The following is a 16,192-nucleotide window of genomic DNA, read 5'->3' as shown; positions in this document are numbered from 1 at the left end:
ATATACATGAGAGAAAACTCATGCTTAGAGTGGGCGAGGAAACTGTGACTTTTGAGATGAATATAGAAATGGGGGTAAAAGGGGAGAAGCTAGTTGGTAGTGTTGTATGGAAAGTGAAGGGTGTGACAGTGAAGGATGCAGTGAGTGAAAAAGATAAGTGTGGGGTGTACCCCAAGAAGGCTGAGAAGAAGCTATCTTCATGGATGAGTGCACTAGTTCGGGCGCGAGGGATGGAGCCCAACTTCGACTCAAACCCCGATAGATGTTCGGGGAAGTTTTCCTTACCTCTTGATTTTATTTATGTGTCATAGGGACATGACACATTTTAAAGTGTGGGGGGATGTATATATATAAATCTCTATGTGTATGTGTGTTTTTGTAATTCATTTGATTGAAAATTTTAAAAAAATTTATTTTTCCTGACGATGGATGTCATTCGATATGTTTCTTGAGGGATTAAGTCAAAGAAAAAAAATAGGTAGTATAATAATTTTCCCTTTGTGCCACGGTTCTTTTTCAAGGGTTTTGTTTGAACCAGGTATAGTTAAATCTTTTTTCTAGGAGTAGGAGATCTTGTGCTGTGATTTTAAATGAAAGCATTATCTCTTGACTTTAATGTGCCTTGAGAATAGTAAGTGCTTTAGTTGTGACGCTTATGCTCAGTTTTTTTACTCTTGTATAAACACCTTAAATTGTATGATCTTAACTTTGCTTAACTACTTAGATTAGAGTATTTTGATAAGTCCGATCCTGAATGAATTATATGCCATGTGTGTGTAAGGATTGTATATTCTGTGCATTGTATTTGATGTCTAGAACTTACCCCGTGTGTTTGCAAAGCAAAATAGTAGATTTGTTCAGTCTTGGAAGTGATATAGGCATTTTTTTGTTGAGCCAGCTATATATTTTACCCACAAAAATGTTATGTATCGTAGTTAACCCCGTTGAGCCTGTAATCTTGTTTCTTTGGTAACCACATTACAAGCCTTACCCTTTTGTTTGAATTGACCATCTATTTGAACCATTTACCTCTCGTGAGCACTTAAAATTGGTATGAACTTTGTAAAAGTTGAAGTGTGGGTGGTTGGTTTGACTTTTGAGTGGAACTATTGAAATAAGGAAAAAGATTCACTGTTGTGAAAAAGTATGATCCACTTGAATCGGAAAAAAATGAAGAAAAAAATAGTTTATATTCATTGATAGTGGTAATTTCTCTTGATGTATTTGTGCTTAAAGAAGTTGGAAGTTGACATATACGGATGTGAATGTGGAATTATGGTTTGACATAAGTGTGGGATTTAAAGGTTAAGTATATGTATTAAAAGTGCTTAGGGAGGTATAGTTACTCTTATATCTAAATATATCATACCCATCCCGCAGTCTACATTACAACCAATTAAAGTCCTACTTGATCCTTGACTGAATAAGCTCAATTAGTATAGTAGTACACTACGGGCAAATCTATGGTGCATCTTTTGTGGCATATGAATATTGTTTCTGAGAGTGAGTGAATTCTTTCTATCTTGAGTTCCCAATTATTCTTAACTTTTATTGTGTGTGGAACTACTCTCTATTGTTGGGTGAGGGCACTTGATTCATGAAGGAAAGGTATTGTCATTAACCTCTGTGTTAGAGTAAGTGAGCGAGTTGTGAAAAAGATGTGTGGTGCTTTTGAGTTAAATCTTGAGGCGAGGATGCTATGATATTATGCTTAATCTGTTCGATTATTCTTGGTATGATGAGTTAGGAGAGTTATTTAAAAAGGTCGTGTCTGTGTGAAGTGTAGTTTGATTGCTCGAGGACGAGTAATGATTTAAGTGTGGGGTATTGATGGTAGGCTGGAAACCCGTATTTTAGTCACTTATTACACTCTAATTCACTGCACTTTACTTATGTTGAGCTTTAATTATTAGTGTTTTACACTTATTGTGTGTTTTATGCCGTGTAGGAATGATTTCGGGTTATTTAGATGTTGCGAAGCAAATTCGAGCTATTTGCAGCTTTGAAGTCTGAGTAGAAGCCCAAGGGATTAAACCGGGATCGCGTTCGTGGGTCGAGTACCAAGTTCGGATGTCAAAAATTGGAGAAACGAACTTACTCTGAGTAAACTACACAGTCGCGCCGCATGGGGCGGCGCAGCTGTGCAAAATGTGCCCAGAATGTGTTTTCCAAATCGTTCTGGAATTTTTCACAAATGGGACGGCGCGGCATGTGGCACGGTAGTGCAAAAATATTAGAGTATGTTCCCAATTCTGCTAAAAAGGGTATTTTCGTCTGGGATTTACTTGGGGGATAGTTAAAGACATGGGAAAAACACCATTTCTGGAATTTTGGACATACCTTAGACCTAGGGAAGCTAAGGAGAAGGGGAGAAGCAATAGTACAAGGATTTCATCCTTCCTTCCTCTCTCACGATCCGGGTTTGGATTGTATTTATGTTTGCCTCTACTTTTATTTCATTTGTGAAGAACTTCTCTATGTCTATGGAGTAGATCCTTTTGGGTTTTGATGGATTTGGTGTATTGATAGTTGTTTGTGGATGATAACTCTATTTTTATGTATTTGAATCATTTTTGGAAGATTTAATTATTGCATCTATGTTTACTTGTTCTTTTAATCGAGAGAGGCATAACTTGTGATATATTTACACTATATTGTTGGTTGAGTTCATAGATTCTTCTAAGTAATCGAAAGAGGCTAGTTGAATCCTTGATTAAACCTAGTTAGGAGGATAATCGAAAGAGGTTCTCCTAAAGACCAATCCATTACGAATTCTTGCATATCTTCACCGAGCTTAAATTTGTTCATATTGTGAGGTTGAAACTTAATCAAGAGATGAGTTTCTACTAAACAATTATACTGATAATTAAGTGAAATCGAGAGACTCACTTGAACATTAGAAGTGAATTATCTAGAGTTAGATCCCAAACAATTATCTTGCACCTATCCTATCAACCTATATTTTCTCCCATTGATAACTCCCTTGCTTACCTTTGTTGCGATTGTCATTAGTCAATAGTTGTAGATTTAAGAGTATTAATTATATAAATCCACATTGTTGATCCTCCTGGATAGCAATCTAGCTACAAACTATGAGAACACTATTTAAATCCAATCTCTGTGGACACGATATTATACTATATTATCTTTGACTAGCGAGCACAATTTAAGCGTGTGTTTTGCGCTCGTCAATGGGCTAAGACTTTATTACATAAATGCGCCTCTCTCACCTCCGTCACTAACCACTCACCAACTTGGCGCAATATTCTCAAAGGGTGGAACCATTGTCAACTTGGTCTCTAGTGGAGAATTGGAACAGGGCACAATATTAACTTATGGACAGACTCCTGGATTAAATCAGGGACACATTTGCGCTCTCTAATCCAAGGACCTCTGCCACAATTTCATCAAACCTTTAAACTTTCTACTATCCTAACCTCACATGGATGGAATTGGGCCAATCTACCTTTTGATATTCCTCCCGACTTAAAAAATACAATCAACAAGCACTACCTTTCTATATACACACACCAATTAGACCAACTCTTTTAGGCCTTCACTAACAACGGACAGTTTACTGTCCAAACTATGTATAAGGCCCTAGTTAATACCAACACTCACATCACTGCTACACTCAACCTTTTTAAATGGATTTGGGTATTGCCAATCCAACCAAAAATCAAAACATTCCTTTGGCTACTCCAACATAATAGACTACCTACACGCCATTACCTCAATCCTATTGGCATATCAACAGTAGCAAATTGTTCTACCTGTACAGCTGCTCATGAAACACTAAATCACATTTTTCTAGCATGCCCTAATGCTCAACAGTATTGGCATTTCATAGGAATCCACGATTACATCAATAACCTTTCAACCATGGATTCACCTAAGCTTTGGCTGCACACACTCATACATTCAAAGGCACTTCACCTCCCACATAAATTGAACCCTCGCACTTTTATACCATTAAGTCTATAGAATATCTAGCTTACCCGTAATCGCAACCTCTACGATCAAACATCTCTAACAACTAGTCCAAATTTTGTATTACATCAAGCTATTGAGTTTGCATACATGGCTGGATCACAAACCACGCAGCCTAATAAGGTACGTCTAAACCTTAGATGGATGCCACCCAAACCAATTTTTTACAAATTAAATACAGACGGTGCAACCTCATGTAACACTGATACAGACGGCATCAGAGGAGTCATTCGAAACCACCTAGGTGCTTGGATAGTGGGTTTTGTTGGCCCAGTCACACATTTACATTACATCACAGCAGAGTTGCAGGCCCTCATACGAGGACTAAGTCTAGCAGTCCAAATGCAACTATTGCCACTGGAAGTGGAAATTGATGCGCAGGAGGTAATAACACTATTAGCTATAGACAACACTAGATATACTAATATGATTTCTGATTGCAGGCACCTCCTCAGGATGCTCCATGATCCAGTAGTTCTTCATGCGTACAGGGAACAAAATGGCGTAGCAGATCAATTTGCAAAGTTAGGAAGTAGGATACAATGCGATGCTGCTCTACAAGTTTTTGTTGAACCACCACTTTTTGTGTCAAGTCAGTTGCAGGCAGATCAACTAGGAGCCACTACTTAACGCATAGTTGCAATCCCAGGAGCACTGGAAGCAAACTATCAGAATACCTAACCATATTTTGTTAGCAACTTGATAGGTCCAGATACTCTTCAACCTACTGTTTTGACTACTGCTGAGGCAGAACTAACTGCTTGCAGCACTGGGGGTCGTCAACATGTTAGCATTAGGGACGACAACTCCAACTTAGCTGCTACTGTGACTAATGTTTCTGTATGTACTGGGGTGCATGAGCACCAACACCTGTACGCAAACTTTTAATTAATGCAATCTATCTTTTACACCAAAAAAAAAAAGAAAAAGAAAATTTAATCCACTGCCAAAGAAGAGCCATCTGATTAGACCAACTAGATAGACTGCTGAAAAGAATATGGGCCAAACAAATATGCATATGAGATGTGCTATTGGCCCACACAACAGACACCTAACAGAGGTCCAAGAACCCAAAGTAATGCTGAAGCAGGGGCGGAGCTAGGTTCAATCAAGGGGTTCAATTGACATTATTAGGTGTTGAATCCATTTGACACGAGGAAAGATTCTAGTAGTCACGTAGCAGTTCAAAATTTGCTTTAAGTAATAGGTTCAAAACTTAGGTGTGACATTATTGATTTTAAAAATCCTAAATTTTTGAAACTTCTGTTGCCAACATAAAATATGCTTATACCTTAATTTAAAAAAATTCTCAGGCAACTTTTTTTTTCTGAAACTCAAACAAACACTATTAGTCAAGAAAGCATGTTGTTTTTCTATTGCTGCAAAAGTTTCCACATTATAAGGGCCAGATATGGCCTCCCCAAGATGTTATGGAGGTCCAAAGTGCATTTGATCTTTAATTACCCATTTAAGCTAATCCACTGGGGATCTGAAAAGCACAAGGTCTTTGCAAAAAGGTGGTCAACACACAACTATGCATAACATGTGAAGCACAGTACAGTGGACTACTACAACCACTAAATTGGCAACCTTAAGAACCAAGTCTTAGATAATCTTTTCCTTTTCTAAGGCATAATACATGCTCTAAAAACTTGTGAAAGCCTCTCTTTTTACCTAGTCAGATCTAGTATTTCTAACTTTATGACTTTTGGATTTTAAAATAAAAATTTTATCGGTTATAGTAGGTTCTATGTCGAAAACTTTTAACACAAATATACTATTCGAACAAAAGCTTTACTTCCGCGCTGGCTCTTTAGATACTGAAACCATTAACGTTAATATCTTATTGATAAGGTGGTTGCCGTAATTACAATTTTCTACAGCACAACAAGATTGGAGTTATCTCCTTAGGCCTAACTGGCATTGCACATGTTCTCGTGAATTCTTGGAGAGTCATAAAAAGAGTAAGACTGGTTTAGGTATTTCATTGACTAGTGTAATTAATATTATGTACAAAAAAGGTAAAAGAAAAAAAAAAGATTCCAATTTTAATGGATGGCGAAATTGATCCTCACATGGTTTATCTTCATCGGAAAGGTATTTCAGGTGGAATCTTTGAATGGATGCTCAACAGTTGGCTGATTTCTTAGACAAAAACTGTGAATAAAAAGCTTTAGGAGATTTAATTACTAAGAGAGGTTTGGTTCGATGGCCATGTGGTCTCCCATATCGTGAACAAATTTTGTATTCTTACTCGTAATATATGAAAGCCCCATCTTGTAATATGCTTATTGCTCTCTCCAGGCCGTTCAAAACTTAAATAATACTCCATTCATCTCAAATTATATGTTTTCTTTTTTTTTTTACACGTCTTTTAAGAAAACATTAATTAGAAGGAATTTTGAACTATTTTATCCTTATTTATGTCTTAAGATATAATCTTTTTTCATTAAATATTTACTCTATTCATGTGTTATCTTCATCTTCAAGAATAATCACTATATATTAAGGGTAAAATGAGAAAAAATAATTAATTTTATCTTGAACTTCCAAAATGACAAATAATTTGCGACAACTATTTTTAGAAATTATGACAGTTAATTTGAGACAGAAGGAGTAGTACTTAACAACCATTAACATTAAATTGTTTGATTTACTGTAATACTAATTATAAGTGATGGAGTAATTAGCGTATTAAAGAGTTTTTTTTTTTGGGTCTCCAACATGTCAAAACGGAAAGAAATGACTCTCTGGTCTGCTCTCTAATAAAGATAAGAATAAGTTAACGCCAACTCATATTTAGTCAGTCTTCCCTAAATTACGGCCACAAAAATGGGGTCCTATATACCATCCAAATTTAACCATGATTCGTTCATATAGTCTCGCCAATAAGAAGTCAATCTGAGTGCAGTTAGATTCATTTGTGATGACATGTTACCGTCAAATCTCTTTATAATAATCTCGTTTGTTTCGAATATTTTTGGATATTATATCGAAATACTGTTATAGAGGGCATATATTATAACATAACATGAAAATTGGATCCGAAAAAGTTTGACTTATATAATAAAGTGTTGTTAATAAGAATGATGTTATAAAGAGGTCTGACTGTATAATGTACTGATCAAGAACTTAGGTGGTTTTTCTGAACTATGAAAAACAAACAAAATGTAAATATATTTAAAGTGAATACCTTCCCAAAAAGTCATAATGAATCCATAATAAGAGGGATAACATTAACAATAGGGGAAAAGCCAGAAGTAACGGAGAAAATGAATCTCAAACGTAGAAATTAAGCATTACCACCTTGAGATTAACTGGCTACGAATGAAAGTGGACAGGTTTTTATCTGGATCAACCATGCAAACTCGAGAGCATACGCTATAAGGTAACTAAAGGCGGATCCGAAATTTATAATATTTGTTGATATTCTAGTAAATTTTTACTTGTATACTTGTTCGCGTTTTAAATGATTGAATCCATCAAATGTATGGTGCATCCTCCCTGTTATAATGACCTCCTTTTTTGGGTTTTTGTTTTACCTATATGTTACTCTTGATAATGTTAAGAAAAATTAGAAACGAAGAGTTCAAACTTGATAAATATGTCTTCTTGTTCAAATATCCCGCAAGCATGAGCGAAGCTAGTGCAAGCATGAGCGAAGCTAGTGCAGTGCTTATGAGTTCGGTATAAGTTAGTAGTTTTAGCTTAAATTATGTATTTGTGTTAAAAGATTCACGAATAAATAATTTATCCAGAATATAATAAAATAATTTATTCAGAATTCATAAACTTAAAATTCTAGTTCCACGTCACAAGTATGTTCGCCGTATTGTTTCATCGGGAATCTAAGATCATCAGGGTTCATCTAATTTCCTACAAATCTAACGAGAAGAAAAAATCCCCTTGTCTACTTCAATGAAACAAGATCTGGAAAGACCCAAAAAAAAAAAATTGAAGAAGAAAATGACGCTAAAATTCAGTGTACCATTTTCCTCGCCTCTAGATTAGGAAAATGCCTTACCACCTAAGCTCTTTGATTTATTTATTCATATATTCCACAATAAAAAAAGTTCACAGTGTTCTGCTCCCCACAGAGGGGTTTGAATTTGTGAATTTTTACCACGATCTCAACTTAATAATATAATATTATTTAATAAATTTTTTTTATATATACAAAGTCTCAACAAAAACTATTAGATTTACGTTACCCCTAACTCGCTCCACCCAAAATACAATACATTGTTCGTCATTAAACCAAGCCCCTGGTAGTCTAACTGCGACAACCTATTACATAAAAGGCATTTACAGCTTTATGTGAGGCCTTGTTATAAAGTAAACAATTTTTTTTACCCTCTTCCTCTGCTTGAATTAAGGGCAAAGGTCCAAATACGTCTTTGTACTATACGAAATTGAGCACATTTGTCCTTCGTTAATACTTTAGCTCAAATATGCCCTTACCGTCACATAGTTGGTCCATATATGCCTTTAGAGTTACGCAGTTGGCATTTTCGAAACGGAATCCACCCAAATTAATTAGCTCTTTCGTTAATTGTATTAAAGTGTATTACAAACATTATTTCCTTTTTATTAGTACTTTTTATTAGTACTTTTTTTTCTTTACCTTTTTCTTTTCTTTCTTCTTTTTTCTTTCTTCTTTTTTCTTTTCTTCTCTTTTTTTTCTTTTTTCTTTCTCACTTATCCGATTTCCTCCATTACTGATATCTTCTCCATTTTCGTCACTAATTTCACTTGACAAAACTCATGAATTCCAAGTATTAAGAAAATTCTCCCATAAGAATATTTTAATATGTCATATGTTTGTCAATTTTTTAATTTTTACTGAACAAATATTTAGTTCTAAAAAATTTAACAAAGTAAGATTGAAATAATATTTATGTAACAAAAAATCCGAAAAATTCAACAAAACCGAACAATCCAAACTGACATAATTGGTTGGTGTGGTTTTGATAAAAACCGAATCAACTCGTTCTATGTACACCCCTAATTTTTTAATAGATCATAAGTTTGTCAATTTTTTAATTTTTACTGAACATATATTTAGTTCTAAAAAATTAGGGGTGTACATGGAATGGGTTGATTCGGTTTTTATCAAAATCAAACCAAATCAATTATATCGGTTTGGATTATTCGATTTTGTTGGATTTTTCGGATTTTTTGTTACATAAATATTATTTCAATCTTACTTTGTTAAATTTTTTAGAACTAAATATATGTTCAGTAAAAATTAAAAAATTGACAAATATATGATCTATTAAAATATTCTTATGGGAGAATTTTCTTAGTAATTGAAATTCATGAGTTTTGTCAAGTAAAATTGGTGACGAAAATGGAGAATGCATCAGTAATGGAGGAAATCGGATAAGGGAGAAAGAAAAAGGGAAAAAAAAAAAGAAGAAAAGAAAAAAGAAGAAAGAAAAGAGAAAGGTAAAGAAAAAAAATATTAATAAAAAGGAAATAGTATTTGTAATTCACTTTAATACAATTAACGAAATAGCTAATTAGTTTGGGTGGATTTCGTTTCGAAAAGGGCATATATGGGCCAACTGTGTAACTCTAAGGGCATATATGGACCAATTATGTGACGGTAAGGGCATATTTGAGCTAAAGTATTAACGAAGGGTAAATGTTCTCAATTTCGTATAATACAAGGACATATTTGGACCTTTTCCGTTGAATTAATTAGCGGGGATCTTATAATACAACAATATCAGACATGTTCTGCTTCATAATTAAGGTTTTTGGAAGTATAACACTTTAAACTGTGGATTTGTCACTGACTTTACTGTTATTATGGGTTCCTAATGGCATGTTTATACATGAAAATTTACTTTTTCACAAAAAAGTGGTGTGTACGTAATCTACTCGAATCATATTAAATTCCTTTTTTTCTGCCATTTTCATCTTGGAGCGGTAAATAGTCAATAAAGAAAGCAATAATTTAGGAGCAGTAAACAATTAGAGCAAAAAAGCTGCCTTCTAATACAATGCATCTAGCATAAGTCTCGAGATAAATTTATTTCAGTCTTTCATGTTTGAATGGTGGCAGATAGATATCACTATCTTATAACAGAGGAGAAAACACATGCAATCTGATTTATTTTAATGGATTCACATGCCTGCAATGTTAGATTAAGTTAAAAGTAGTTGTTCAGTGAACAACTTTTGAAGCAAAAAATAGAAAACTAAAAGATAATATTAATTAGTTATAAACAGATCTGAGTGGCATAATGTATCACTACACAATTTATATAACAACTACATATTCAAAATTAAAATTTAATGAGTTTAACATTTATTGTCTTGCCACTGAATTTATTACACTTTTAAAATTTTGAGATCCAAATTTAATATTTGTCTAGTTTTGGTGATTTTTCTCACACACAACTATATAACATGTTGAAATTATTGGATTCAGTTGAACCATTGATTATAAATCATCCATCTCTTGCAGTGGCGGATCTCTACATGACAATTGTGGGTGCTTACCCTTGACTAGAATTAGTAAATTTGCTTAGGCAATTAAAAAAATATTTAGATAAATATTGAGTGATCATCCATAACTAAACTCTTTTTTTCTTTTTTTTCGTAATTTTTATCAACTAGCACCCATGATTTTAAATTTCTGGATCCACCACTTCTTATATGAATCATACTGTCCATATTGGCCATGTGACGAGTAGGGGTGTACATAGGTCGGGTTGGTTCGGATTTTCTAATTACCAAACCAAACCAATTATATCGGGTTATTAAATCTAAAGACCAAACCAAACCAATAAAAGTCGGGTTTTTAAATCTTAGTTTTTCTTTGATTGTTTCTGGTTTTCGGGTTGTTTCGGATTTTTTTATCATAAAGTCTTCATAGTACAAAACATAGAATTTATGCTCCAAATATTTCTGTAATCCTAGTCAGACAGAACTATATAAGGTGTATTTTAATAAAATAACATAAATATGAGATGATTCATGGCATTATATTAAAATATTCAACAATAAAGATGAGAAAATCGGATAAAATAAATATAATTAATTAGCCATAATAAAAACAAATATAATTTAAAATTATTAATAAGTTGCTAAAATAAGTACGACTAATAAGTACTATTATTTACATGACTAAACACTACAAGAAAAATAAATTATGCATTTTATCTAAACCATGGAAAAACTAAATAATAGATATCCAACACTATTTTCATTCATAGTATAATTGAATTGAATGTCTTTTATTATCATTAGTATTGATTTGATTTTGGTTTAGGATTTATATGAGTTACTAACATTTATGGACTATAAAACTTTTTGAAGCATCCAAAATTATAAGTCCAAATTTGAAATAATACGTTGAAAGATAAAATTATGAAAAAGCTTAAGAATATTTATAAACTACACTACAATAAATATTTTCATGTACTAAATATATTTAAAACTTCTATACATATAATATTGGGTTGGGTTGGGTTGGTTTCGATTTGACTTTTTTTAGTAAAAACCAAACCAAATCAAATATCGTCGAGTTTTTTTTTTCCAACACCAAACCAATCAAACCAAACCATAGTCGGTTTTTTTTCTTCATTTGACTCGGATTATCGGATTGGTGCAGTTTGTCGGTTTTATTTGTACACCCCTAGTGACGAGTGCTACATGAGTACATCCCAACATATTCTATATTGTGAAAATTCATCATAATTCTTTAGTTTTTATGTTGTAAACCTATCGTAACACTCCTCCTTTATTCGATATAGGAACTTGTAACGACCCGACCGGTCGTTTTGAGCTCTAGAGTGTCGTTTAGCGGTTTGAGGCCTTGAGTAGCTTCACTTCAGGTATTATGACTTGTAGTGTGGTCGGAGTTAAATTTCGGAAAGTTCGGAGTTGATTTGGAAAGAAAATTTTAATTTCGGAAGCTTTAAGTTGGAAGAATTGACTAAGGTTTGACTTTTGAGTAAACAACTTTGGAATCGGGATTTGAAGGTTCCAATAGGTTCGCATGATGATTTCGGACTTGGGCGTAGGTTCGGGTTGAGTATCGGATTATCCGAGAGCATTTCGAAGCAAATTGTGAAAAGTTGGCATTTGAAAGGCTTTAGAATTTCCTAAGTTTGGTTTGAGGTGGACCTTGGTGTTGTCGATATCCGTTTGGGATTCCGACCCTTAGAATAGGTTCGTATTGTGATTTATGACCTTTGCGCAAAGTTTGGCGTCATTCTGGAATGTTTTGATATGAATCGGACGCGTTCATCGAAGTTTGAAAGTTTAAAGAAAGTTTTAGATCGTCGATTCGCAACTTTGATGTTATTTGGTGTGATTTGAGACCTTGAGTAGGTTCATGTCGTATGTTGGGATGTGTTGGTATGTTTGGACTCGGGTTTGAAACAGATTAAAATCGGATTGAAATTTGGATTTGAGGTAATGCTGGAAACTACTGAAATCTGGTGTCACCGCACCTGCGGTGGTTTGGTCGCAGGTGCACACACGCAGGTGTGATGGGGTCGTCGTAGAAGCGAAGAAAGCCGGTCAGGAGAAGGGCCGCACGTGCGGAGCTTTGGCCATATCTGCACAAGTGCAGAAGCGAAACCCTGGGCGTAGAAGCAGGTGAAGGCGCATGAGCGGAAGGACCTCACACCTGCGATGCCACAGAAGCGAGGAATGTTTCCGCATGTGCGAGGCTTCGTGTTGGGGGATTTTCCGCAGAAGCGGAGGAGTGGTCGCAAAAGCGACGCCGCAGGTGCGGCGTTTTGTCCACAGAAGCAAACTTGGTTGGGCTTAGTGGAAACCGCACCTGTAATGGAAATTTCCGTAGGTGCGGAGCCGCAGAAGCGGCTAATGGACCGCAGGTACAAAGGTCGTACTGGGCAGTGTGGATTTTTAAAATGGGGGTTTGGCTCAATTTCACTTCATTTCGTCCATGGGAGCCGATTTTGGAGCAATTTTGGAGTGCCATCTTCATCATCTATTATAGGATAAGTGGTTTCTTCACATTGTGAGTTAAATATATGGTTTATATATGGATTTAAGCATATGAGAATTTGTAGAAATTTAGAATTTTAGTGGAAAACCTAAAAATTGATATTTTTTGATTTTGACCACGATTTTAGAAATAGGATTAGGAATAAATTATATATTTGAGTTCGTGATGTTATGGGTAAAGTTTATCTTTGAAAATTTTTGAAATCTGGGCACGTGGACTTGAGGGTTGATTTTATTAACTTTTAGAGCGGAGTTGAGGATTTTTATGAATTGATTAATTATAAGTATTTGAGTATATTTTGATTGAGTTGCACATTGTTTGACTAGTTACGGATCGTTTGGCTTTGAGTTGAGGTGTTAGAGAGGCGTTGGAGCCGGTCATGGAACTTCGGAGCGAGGTAAGTCTCTTATCTAATCTTGTGAGGGAAAAACTATCCATAAGTGATATTTATTGTTATGTGCAACTAGTGTTGGGTGCTACGTACGCACGAGGTGACGAGAGCCGTACGTAGCTAAAGCATGTGTATGTGCGGGTAAACTTAGGACTTTATCATGTAATAATTGAATTATTTGAACTCGTTCTGTTGGCTTAATTAATTAAAATTATAACTGAATTTGATTTAGAAATAAATATATGTATAATAGGTGGAGCCTTAACACTTTGAGTTGTGGGCGAGTTATTTGATAAACGGTAAAGATTATATTCGTTCTGTGCTCATGTACTGTATTGTAAACACGTGTCTCGTAATTCGGTAACTTTCTTCCTTTCTTGTGGAGCGGGCCGAACGTCTCGATAGTATGATATATGCATCTATGGTTCATGTCGCTCGAACTTCGGCAGTGTACACATTATTCTGGATCGGGACGAACGACCTAGCAGAATCGTGCGTTATATCGCTAGTAGTACGAATATTCACGAGATAAATCTTTCACTGATGCCCGGCATTTTTATGGTATTCTTTATTTATTTGATATTGACACTTGGCATTTCCTGATCTATTGAGGTAGAATACAAGATCGAGAAATTTATACTTTAAAAGAAATATTTGGAAGATTATGAAATTTACAGATTTACCCCACTATCGTTGTGCACTTCATACTTGTTTATGAATTGTTATATTATTTTATTGGACCTCTAGTAAGTGTCAATGTCGACCCCTTGTCACTACTTCTCCGGAGTTAGGCTAGATACTTACTGGGTATGCGTTGATTTACGTACTCATGTTGCACTTCTACACTAAATGTACAGGATCTGACAGGTTCATTTGGTGATCATCTTGGTGCGTAGGCGCATCTATTGAGGAGACTTTATGTGAGCTGCAATTCAGGCTACGCATCGCAGTCCACCGAGTCTTCATCGTACTATTTATTTTATCCTGTCTTATTTACATTCTGGACAGATTTTGTATTATTATTGTACTCCTTAGAAAATATTCATGCACTTGTGACACCGGTTTTGGGGTTATACTAGTTGATGCTTAGGGTTTCGTACCTTATTATCGCCTTTTATTTCTTTTATAAATTACAAATTTTGTATGTTCTCGTGACTTGGAAGTGTAAATCTCCTTTTCTTATTAAAATTTGTGATTTCAAAAGTAATAAAATGAGCAAACAAATTGGTAAATCACCGTTGGCTTGCCTGACCCAACGGTGGCATTAAGCGCCATCACGACCTATAGTGAATTTTGGATCGTGACGGCAACGTGAGCAAGCTTATATAGGTGCGAGTCATAGACAATTTAATTTTATATATGTAAACTAATGTGGTCATTGTCCTTTGAAGATATTTGGTAGTCAAAAGTTGATAACTGATAGAACAAACTACCATCTATATAAAGACTAGAAAAACTGCATGTGACTTCTCAGAGTTTATTAGAAAGAATACATTGAAAATTAGTGAGACATTATTTTTCCTTTGAATGGTCCATGGCATGCCTAAATCAGCAAGGAATTTGCACAACAATGGGTCCAAGAATCTCCTTCTCAAATGATTTTGCTGATACTCAGCAAAAACATGGCTACAAAGAAGCACCTGTGTCTTCGGATTTCGAATTCTCTGTCTCTGGTTACAAGATGATTCCAGCAGATGAAGTTTTTTTCAAGGGTAAATTGTTGCCCTTGAGAGAAAACAGCACTAAGTCTACAACACTTAAAGATGAACTCCTTGCTGCTGCTGATGATGATTATGAAGATATATTTCGACCAATTGGAAAGGGGAGCTGGAAAGAACGGTTTGGTTTTAAGAGAGCTCCAATTCAGCCAAAGAAAGCTGATAAAGAGACAAAGATGCCTGATTTCTTCAATGACATTATCACAGGTAATCCACCATTTGAACTAGTGCATTGACTTCAATTTAGAAATTTGCAACGGAAAGAGTGGTATGGAGACCCCACTTGTGGGATTTTACTGAGTCGTTGTTGAGTTTATACAATCAGATCACTTCTAAGGTAAATGCACATTAAAGATGTAACTAAGCTACTGTTGAAAGTTAAACTACACTAATAATTTTTTTTGCACAGTCAGTGTATCTAACTTAGATTCCAATGGAAATAGTAAGACTTCCTTATGTCATGTATCAGCCTCCTAATTTTTCTTTTCTCGTCTTTCAGGAGCTAATTGATAGATTGAAGAGGGATGGGAACAATGGTGATGTCGTAGAATTCTTGGATCTAACAAGGGTGGAACTTTTTTTTCTTGTTTCGGGGTGTTTTTAGAGATTTTCTTGACTATTAGGAGACTGAAAACTTGTGATCTTTTGATCATTCATTCACCCCTTAGAGAATTGGACCATGTACACACCTGCAGCGTCGTGATTGTTTTTATGTTGTACAAATATTTTCTGCTTCTAAGTACTTTTGATGTAATCATATCTATTTGTTCTTGATAGAATCTAATCTAATAATGCTCTGCCATATTTTGTAGAAATGCCGCCTGAAGACATGACTCTAAACTGCTTGTGCCGATTTTTTTGTATCCCAACTGTTTTGTTCACAAATTTCATAGTATTATCTCAAATAGGATTATAAATTGCTTATGCAATCAGCAGATACAAAATCACTCACTTTTGAACTCACATTTCACCAAAGTCGCATGAAAAGGCTCTGCTTCAAAATGAAATTGGAATACGACCGTTCAGGTACTCCAAATAATTATTTTTATCTGCGACTTCATCCAAAAGTTTTTTCCCTTTTCTGGGCATAATAGCTAGGAC

At 34.9% G+C, this 16,192-nt stretch overlaps 1 protein-coding gene across 1 annotated transcript; it reads left to right on the top strand.

The window, feature by feature from the left end:
* The first annotated feature begins 14,813 nt into the window (after nt 1–14,813).
* LOC104106006 (uncharacterized) lies at nt 14,814–15,848 on the top strand. The gene is made up of 2 exons (XM_009614456.4): nt 14,814–15,298; nt 15,591–15,848. The coding sequence occupies exons 1-2, from the start codon at nt 14,908–14,910 to the stop codon at nt 15,599–15,601; spliced, it is 402 nt and encodes a 133-aa protein (XP_009612751.1). The 5' UTR covers nt 14,814–14,907; the 3' UTR covers nt 15,602–15,848.
* The last annotated feature ends 344 nt before the right edge of the window (nt 15,849–16,192 follow it).

The sequence above is a fragment of the Nicotiana tomentosiformis genome, chromosome 1 (assembly GCF_000390325.3).
Source record: "Nicotiana tomentosiformis chromosome 1, ASM39032v3, whole genome shotgun sequence".
Classification (NCBI taxonomy): Eukaryota; Viridiplantae; Streptophyta; class Magnoliopsida; order Solanales; family Solanaceae; genus Nicotiana; species Nicotiana tomentosiformis.
This window is presented reverse-complemented; position numbering and strand designations above follow the sequence as displayed.

Coding starts and splice junctions, on each gene's coding strand:
- LOC104106006 (XM_009614456.4), top strand. CDS start 14,908: ATGGCATGCCTAAATCAGCAAGGAATTTGCACAACAATGGGTCCAAGA.